The sequence below is a fragment of the Xenopus laevis genome, chromosome 2L, assembly GCF_017654675.1.
Source record: "Xenopus laevis strain J_2021 chromosome 2L, Xenopus_laevis_v10.1, whole genome shotgun sequence".
NCBI lineage: Eukaryota > Metazoa > Chordata > Amphibia > Anura > Pipidae > Xenopus > Xenopus laevis.
The window spans coordinates 6336845-6346450 of NC_054373.1; the positions used below are offsets into that span (position 1 = coordinate 6336845).

A 9606-nucleotide genomic window follows, 5' to 3' on the forward strand; every position below is an offset into this window, starting at 1 on the left:
GATGGTGTCTATAGTAACAGTGGATAATAGTCTCTGGGAAGGGAGTGTGACTGTGGGATAGCAGGTTATAGAGGGAGAGATGGTGCCTATAGTAACAGTGGATAATAGTCTCTGGAAGGGAGTGTGACTGTGGGATAGCAGGTATAGTAGGGAGAGATAGTGCCTATAGTAACAGTGGATAATAGTCTCTGGGAAGGGAGTGTGACTGTGGGATAGCAGGTATAGTAGGGAGAGATGGTGCCTATAGTAACAGTGGATAATAGTCTCTGGGAAGGGAGTGTGACTGTGGGATAGCAGGTATAGTAGGGAGAGATGGTGTCTATAGTAAGAGTGGATAATAGTCTCTGGGAAGGGAGTGTGACTGTGGATAGCAGGTATAGTAGGGAGAGATGGTGTCTATAGTAACAGTGGATAATAGTCTCTGGGAAGGGAGTGTGACTGTGGGATAGCAGGTATAGTAGGGAGAGATGGTGCCTATAGTAACAGTGGATAGATCAGTCTCTTGGAAGGGAGTGTGACTGTGGGATAGCAGGTATAGTAGGGAGAGATGGTGTCCTATGATAACAGTGGATAATAGTAGTCTCTGGCGAAGGGAGTGTGGACTGTGGGATAGCAGGTATAGCTAGGGGAGAGATGGTGTCTATTGTAAACAGTGGGATAATAGTCTCTGGGAAGGGAGTGTGACTGTGGGATAGCAGGTATAGTAGGGAGAGATGGTGTCTATAGTAACAGTGGATAATAGTCTCTGGGAAGGGAGTGTGACTGTGGGATAGCAGGTATAGTAGGTAGGGTTGCCTCCTTTTCTGGAAAAATATACTGGGCTTCCTATAGATTTATTTTTTTCCCTTATTAATATTATTGGGATCAACTATCATTTTTACCAGCCAGGCCGGTAAAATAGCAGCTAGGTGGCAACCCTAATAGTAGGGAGAGATGGTGCCGACAGTAACAATGAATAGGTTAAATCTTACCCATCTTTTCACTAAACAGTGGCCATGTTGTGATGAAATATGTATTAACTAGTAACCAGCACTGTGGGTGAGGTTAGCTTTACATTCTTTAATGATATTTAAAGCTAAAGCCCAGGAAACAGCCTCTTTCATTCAGTTTGTATAAAGCTTCCGTATCAGTTCCCAGGCATCTTAACTGCACCACATTCACCCAAATATCATATCGGTTACTTCAGTGCAGCCCACCGTTTCCCTGAGAAGAAGTGTAAGCACAGTGCACCAAGCGGGGGTGCAGGGTGTCCCGGGTGCAGGAGATAGGACACATTTGAAGGTAATTGGAACTGACAGTTAAGGTGGCCATACACTGAGAGATCCGCTCGTTTGGCAATGTCGCCAAACGAGCGGATCTCCCTCCGATATGCCCACCTTGAGGTGGGCAATATCGGGCTGATCCGATCGTGGGCCCTAGGGCACAATGATCGGATCCTAACGATGCCTAACGGGCGGTCGGATCGCGGGACCGCATCAAAGAATAGATGCGGCCGCGATCCGACGGGATTTTTTGTCCCATCCGATCGAGATCTGGTCGACTTTCGGCCAGATCTCGATCGGTGAAGCCCGTCAGGGGGCCCCATACACAGGCCAATAAGCTGCCGACACGGTCTGTCGGCAGCTTTTATCGGCCCGTGTATGGCCACCTTTAGGTTGCATTAGTTGTAGCCAGAGAGTGACTGTAGGTAGTAAGAGTGTGGGCACAGGCAGGACCACCATCAGAAATCGCAGGGCCCCTTACGAAAAAATTTCCTGGGCTGCGCCCACCGCAAGCCCCACCTATAGGTTCGCCCTCCCCACCCCACAGGTCTGCCCCCCACCACACAGTAAAAAAACAAAAAAATATTGGTGGCTAGGGTTCCCACATGTTAATAAAAAATAAAAAGATATTGGTGGTCAGGGCCCCTCATAAAAAAACATTTGTGGCCAGGGCCCCCCCCATTAAAAAAATATTGGTGGCTAGGACCCCACATGAGAAAAAAATTGGTATCCAAAATTGATGGCCAGGACACACACATTATAAGAAAATGGGTGGCCAGGGCCCCTTAAACGTCCATGCCTTCCCGAAGTCAGCAGCTCTCAGAAAGATGGGGAGCCGTCTAATCAAGTAAGTGTGGCGTGGCCGGACCCCCTTACACTCGGGGCCCCCTACAACGCTCCCCCCTGTCCCCCCCTGATGGCTGCCCTGGGCACAGGGCAAAATGACAACAAAAGAATAAAATGTTCAGACAATTATTTATGACACAAATGGTGACTGTTGAACTATAACTCTCAGCCAAGAAGGATGATGGGAGTTGTAGTTACAGATTTGCTATGACTTGCTATATATAAAGCCCATGCCCACCTATTCCATGGGGTCAAGCAGTCAATGTATGCCAGCCCTCCGCCATACCCCACGCGTTTCACCCAAACCACCTACCAGCGTGACAGTAAGTGACTGCTGATTTAACTCTTACCTCCATTTCCTTCCTGGCTTCAGGGGCCACTGAGAATCCTCAACCCTCTCGATTCTTTGGTGCAACTTCAGTTCAGTTTACTCCCTCGGCCGGTGCTGGGGCTTGAGTTGCTCTTGAGAATTTAGCAAGTATGTCCTATAGCTTCCAGATAGCAGAGCGACCCTCCCCACCAGCAAAGCCCTACAGAGACTCCGAGAGAGAGAGAGAGAGAGAGAGAGAGAGAGAGAGAGAGAGAGAGAGAGAGAGGACAGAGGGGAGGGAGGCAACGAGTGGTTAAATATAGACACCAATCTAAACAGATTTGCACTTCGCAGGGTGCAGAGAGGGGCAAGAGCAATAGGGACGTCTCGTTACTCAGCTTCCCACACATGGGACAAGATCTGTCTATTTCCTCTCTGTTTCCTTTAGTCTCTCCGCCCCTACGTGTGGGTCTGGTGGTTTTTCTTTTTAGCTAAACTGGGCTTGTCCAACCTACAGCTGCTCCTGGGGTACAATTGTCAGACTCTCCCTGTTCAAAAGCTTTCATGTCGCTCCATTATTTTTACCCACATATTGTTAGATTTCCTATATTTATATACTTTCAAGGGGTGGTCCACCTTTAAGTTAACGTTGATTATGTTACAGAATGGCTCATTCTAAGCAACTTTTCAATTGGCCTTCATTTTTTCTTCTTTATACTTTTCAAATTATTTGTCATTTTCTTCTGACTCTTTCCAGCTTTCGAACGGGGGTCACTGACCTCATCAAAAAACAAATGCTCTGTAAGGCTAGGGCCACACGGGAAGATTCAGGGAGATTGGTCCCCTGGCGACTAATCGCCGCGTCTTTGAGGCGACTAATCTCCCTGAATGACTTGCTGGTATATCACACCCGCTAGCCCTAAAGTCGCCTGCGCCTATTCACGCACGGCGATACATTTTTCAAAGTTGCGAGGCAATTTCGAACGACTTTGAAAAACGTATAACCGCGTGTGAATAGGCGCAGGCGACTTTAGTGCTAGCGGGTGCAAGATACCAGCAAGTCATTCAGGGAGATTAGTTGCGGCGATTAGTCGCCAGGCGACTAATCTCCCTGAAATCTTCCCGTGTGGCCTAGCCCTAAGGCTACACATTTATTGTTATTGCTATTTTTTTTTCCTCATCTTTCTATTCAGGCCTCTCCTATTCATATTTCAGTCTCTTATTCAAATCGGTGCATGGTTGCTAGGTTCATGTAGACCTTAGCAACCAGAAATTTGCAAACTGCAGAGCTGCTGAATAAAAAGCTAAATAACTCAAAAACCACGAATAATAAAAAAATAAAAAACAATTACAAATTGTCTCAGAATATCCCTCTCTACATCATACTAACAGTTAACTCAAAGGTGAGCAACCCCTTTAAGGGCAGAAACACACATGGAGAATCGGGGAGATTTAGTGGCCCGGTGACAAATCACCTGTTCTTCAGGCGACTAATCTCCCGGAACTGCCTTCCCGCCGGCTAGAACGTAAATCGCCGGCGGAATGGCTTTTGGATCGCTTTGTTTTCTGAAGTCGCCCACAATTTCCTTGTGAGGCTACTTCGGGCGACTTCGGAAAATGAAGCGCTTTGAGGCAGTACGGGGAGATCAGTCGCCCGAAGAAGAGGCGATTTGTCGCCGGGCGACTAATCTCCTCGTTCTCCTCGTGTGTCTCTGCCCTAAAGGTTTAGTGGTTTGCTTGTTTTGCCTTTGCTAAGCTTCCTTATCTCATTCAGTCTAACAGGTAAATCAGCCCCAGACATCTCTAGGCAGCAGTGCTGTAAATGTTTCCTTGTTGTTCAAGCTCTGGCTCTAGATACAGATACAATGCAGATTAGGACCCTGCTCACTCAGACCTTGAGCTGAATATATTCTAGCCCCCCTATAGGTATAGGAGGAGGAAGGACACTGGTTGAAAACAAAATAGTGGGTTGGGGTTGTATGGGGAGCAGTAAATTAAAGGGCAACGAGCAATGGCACAACTAGATATTACTGGGCCCCACAGCAAATTCATTTCAGGCTCCCAAAATATCCAGAGATTGACCTCTGTATAAGAAATAAAATATATATATCATAATAAAATATATAAAATAATATAATATCTGTAAAAGAGTAAGGGCCCTTCTACCTCCTGTGCCCTCCTGCAGCCACAGGGTCTGCTTCCTCTGTAGTTACACCCTGGGCAAAGAGCTGTAGGCACCAAAAGAGATGTCTATCTAATGAAGACACATGCTTGTGTTAGAGGTGCAGATCTGTGTCTCCGAAGGTGGAGTTCCCCATCTTCTTTTCTTCTCATTCCCAGCACATGCTCTGGGCTGTGGTCACTAACCTAAGCTTAGAGACCCACTCATAATATATACACAATATAATACACAAAAGCCAGGAATATCCTGTAAATTATATCCTTATAAACGGTGAGTAGTGATGTCATCAGTTATAAACGGTGAGTAGTGATGTCATTTCTGTCACATGACTCACTAAAATTTGTGTATTATAATAAATAAAGTACCCCCAGTTGTAAAATATGAGGATATTAGAAGTTACCTCGGAGTTCCATGACCTGTATAAAAACACTCGGCCTTCGGCCTCGTACTTTTATATGGTCATGAAACTCCTCGGTAACTTATAATATCCTTATATTTTACAAGAGGGGGTACTTTATTCACTATATAATATATACAGTGCAAGTGATAAGTAATTAATCCAGATTCACATTACACGGCAGTTTAGATATCAGTGCAGTCTGCATCAGAATGAATGAATAATCAGCCCTGCCGCTTCAGCCTCTATGACAGATTTGACCTCACTTTAGGCTAATGGTTTGATAATTTCCTACGACCCCCTAAGCTTAGCTTCTCAGAAGCAGCCCAGAGCCCACTGAGCATGTGCAGTGCCACTGACTCACCAAAGATGCCAAACAAGATCTAAAATGGGGAGCTGCCGGGGACAACTTTGAAGACCTGGATTAGTGAAGATGTGGGATGGAACAAAAAGTTCAACATATAAAATACTACATTCTAGACATTATAGACATTTTTTTACTACATACTTACTACATACAATGCAGGTATGGCATCCATTATCTGGAAACCCGTTATCCAGAAAGCTCCGAATTACGGAAAGGACATCTCCCATAGACTCCATTATAATCAAATAATCCAAAATCTTTCAAATGATTTCCTTTTTCTGTGTAATAATAAAACAGTACCGTGTACTTGATCCCAACTAAGATATAATTAATCCTTATTGGAGGCAAAACCAGCCTATTGGGTTTATTTCATGTTTACATGATTTTTTAGTAGACTTAAGATATGAAGATCCAAATTACGGAAAGACCCCTTATCCGGAAACCCCCAGGGCCCAAACATTCTGGATAACAGATCCCACACCTGTACTACATTCTAGACATTTTCTTGCATAGGCTTTAGTCCAATAAATGTTAAAAAATATATATATTTTACAATGTAGCATTTTTACATATAATGTTTATATATAATAATATTTTTTGCATTCCTTTGAATGAATCACCTGTATCTTGTGTGCTACGTATTGTGCTCCCTGGATGTGTCCCCTTTATCAAACACAAATAACAGAAGTTTCAGCCTGGAAGGAAATGTGTGTGTGTTAAAATCTTCCGCCTACAGAGGTAAAACCATCAGCCCCATAGAGAAAGAATAAGAGCTGAACTGCAGGTGTCGCCTCCCCCCATCTGCAAATACAGTCAGCAACTTCAACAGACTGCTCATGAAATATCATTAATATTTGTAGGAAGTGGTTACAGGAAGAAGGAAATGTTTGAAAATTGACATTTGAATTTGAAACTAAGCTATCTGATCCCCATTGTAAGCAGCAGTCCTGTCCTGCTTTATGGCAGCTGAGATTCTAGCTATCTGTATAACAGAGCATTGTGTCCCAGTGGCTGCACAGATCCTATCTGATCCCCATTGTAAGCAGCAGTCCTGTCCTGCTTTATGGCAGCTGAGATTCTAGCTATCTGTATAACAGAGCATTCTGTCCCAGTGGGTGCACAGATCCTATCTGATCCCCATTGTAAGCAGCAGTCCTGTCCTGCTTTATGGCAGCTGAGATTCTAGCTATCTGTATAACAGAACATTCTGTCCCAGTGGCTGCACAGATCCTATCTGATCCCCATTGTAAGCAGCAGTCCTGTCCTGCTTTATGGCAGCTGAGATTCTAGCTATCTGTATAACAGAACATTCTGTCCCAGTGACTGCACAGATCCTATCTGATCCCCATTGTAAGCAGCAGTCCTGTCCTGCTTTATGGCAGCTGAGATTCTAGCTATCTGTATAACAGAACATTCTGTCCCAGTGGCTGCACAGATCCTATCTGATCCCCATTGTAAGCAGCAGTCCTGTCCTGCTTTATGGCAGCTGAGATTCTAGCTATCTGTATAACAGAACATTCTGTCCTAGTGACTGCACAGATCCTATCTGATCCCCATTGTAAGCAGCAGTCCTGTCCTGCTTTATGGCAGCTGAGATTCTAGCTATCTGTATAACAGAGCATTCTGTCCCAGTGGCTGCACAGATCTGACACGCATTGGAAGAAGCAGTCATGTAAAATAAACAATTGTGGAGGGATCCAGAGCCAATGACTTTATTTTAAAAATCTTGTATAATATTTCCTCTTTAACAAAAGGAACAAACAATACAGTAAAGGCAAGACCAGGGTGCCCATTCCCATGTGCCCTTTCAGCTTATTAGAGGGAGTTACAGTAGTGCTGTGGCTTTACTTGCTCAATCTTTCAGTTCCCATTTGCCCTGACACAAAAGCACAGTGACTTATTATTTGTGCCATTTCATTCTCCTGCCTGTTACACCAGCCTGACAGCTTTCTTTACCTCGCAGGCATCTCCTTTACATTCACATTCTCATGCTTCATGCAAATTCCATGTCATAAAAATAGGTTACAGGTTACCAAAACCCACTAGTATTGTTTTCCCCCTAAATGTGAAATTAAGCAACCCAGCGAGTTACTGTCTGATTATTAGAGAATATAATATGGCAATGGCATTTATAATGTAATGGCAGATAATAGACCCCATATCTGTAATGTGTGAATATGATAAACCATTAAATAGTCAGTTATTGGTGGGTGTTAGACTCAGTTTTGTTGTTTTTCCATCTTTCCCTACTTTCTCCTTATAGTTTTACTGTCTCCATCTTGGCCTACTGTCTCTATTGTGCCCTACTGTCTCCATCTTTTTCTTCTGTCTCCATCTTTTCTTCCTGGGTCCATCTTGTCCTGTGGTCAGTATCTTAGTCTACTGTCTCCATGTTGTTCTTCTGTCACCATCTTTTCCTATCGTGTCCATCTAGTCCTACTGTCTCCATCTTGCTCTTCTGTCTCCATCTTTCATACCGTATCTATCTTGCTCTCTGTGTCCATTTTTCCTACTGGGTCTATCTTGTCCTACTCTCTCCATCTTGTCCTAATGTCTCCATCTTTTCCTACTGTCTCCATCTTGTCCTACTGTGTCCATCTAGTCCTACTGTCTCCATCTTGTCCTACTGTCTCCATCTTGTCCTACTGTCTCCATCTTGTCCTACTTTGTTTATCTAGTCCTACTGTCTCCATCTTGTCCTACCGTGTCCATCTAGTCCTACTGTCTCCATCTTGTCCTACTATCTCCATCTTGTCCTACTGTGTCCACGTATTCCTACTGTCTCTATCTTGTCCTACTCTCTCCATCTAGTCCTACTTTGTCCATCTAGTCCTACTGCCTCCATCTTGTCCTACTGTGTCCATCTTGTCCTACTGTCTCCATCTTGCTCTTCTGTCTCCATCTTCTCCTACTGTCTCTATCTTGTCCTACTATCTCCATCTAGTCCTACTGTCTCCATCTTGTCCTATTGTCTCCATCTTGTTCTTCTGTCACTATTTTGTCCTACTGTCTCCATCTTGCTCTTCTGTCTCCATCTTTCATACCGTATCTATCTTGCTCTTCTGTGTCCATTTTTCCTACTGGGTCTATCTTGTCCTACTCTCTCCATCTTGTCCTAATGTCTCCATCTTTTCCTACTGTCACCATCTTTTCCTACTGTCTCCATCTTGTCCTACTGTGTCCATCTAGTCCTACTGTCTCCATCTTGTCCTACTGTCTCCATCTTGTCCTACTTTGTTTATCTAGTCCTACTGTCTCCATCTTGTCCTACCGTGTCCATCTAGTCCTACTGTCTCCATCGTGTCCTACTATCTTAAAACAAAAATCAATTATGGGGTAGCTGCTGTCTATACAGCGAGTACTGTGCACAGGTCCAGTTAAACCACAGTAAATATCAAAGACATGCACAGTTTCTCGCTTAAAAACATTTATTGGTGCATATATACCACAAAAAATGACATATCAATGTTCAAATCACACACACCACGAAGCAGTGTCTCCCCCCCAGTCTGCCTACCTATAAAGGGAACATGACTTATAAACAAAAAAGAGCAATATTGAATTTACAAAAAAATGATCAAATATGTATAAAAAAAGCTGACAAGGGAGGTAAAGTGGTTATCTTGGATAAAAATTATTACATTAACATGGTTGAAGAGATTTTAAAAGATGGTAGTACCTATGAATGTTTAAAGAATAATCCCCTGGAGAAACACAAAAAGGAAATGAAAGAAATGTTATTGTATGCTAAAGATTGCGAGGTGCTCGATGAGACAGAATACAATTTTATATGGCGTGAATATCCTGTCATGGCACATATATACGCATTACCAAAAGTGCACAAAGATGCACTCAAACCACCCGGGAGACCGATAGTCTCCGGAATCGGAAGTTTGAGTGAATGTCTGAGTGAATATGTTGACTATTTCCTGAAGGAAATAGTGGTTAAAATGCCAGCATATTTAAGAGATAGTCAAGATGCCATGAACAAAATTCATACTATTGCATGGAGAAAACAATATGTTTGGGTAACTCTTGACGTTCAATCTTTATACTCCAGGATACACCATGTAGATGGATTGAGAGCTACTAATAAATTTTTAAAACAATATTTACAATCAGATGTCCAAATCAATTTCTTGCTGGAAGCCATCGAATTTATTCTGTCTCATAACACCATGTCCTTTAATGGTCAGCTTTTTCGCCAAATAACAGGCACGGCGATGGGAACGAAATTTGCGC

At 43.5% G+C, this 9606-nt stretch overlaps 1 protein-coding gene across 1 annotated transcript in view; it reads right to left on the minus strand.

The window, feature by feature from the left end:
- The window catches only part of LOC108707388 (capZ-interacting protein), a 42114-nt gene extending 39048 nt beyond the window's left edge, over positions 1–3066 (minus strand). The window contains exon 1 of the mRNA XM_041581423.1: positions 2459–3066. Within this exon, the coding sequence (XP_041437357.1) occupies positions 2459–2464 (6 nt within the window). The 5' untranslated portion in view covers positions 2465–3066. The remainder of the gene's footprint in view (positions 1–2458) is intronic.
- Between the last annotated feature and the right edge of the window lie 6540 nt (positions 3067–9606).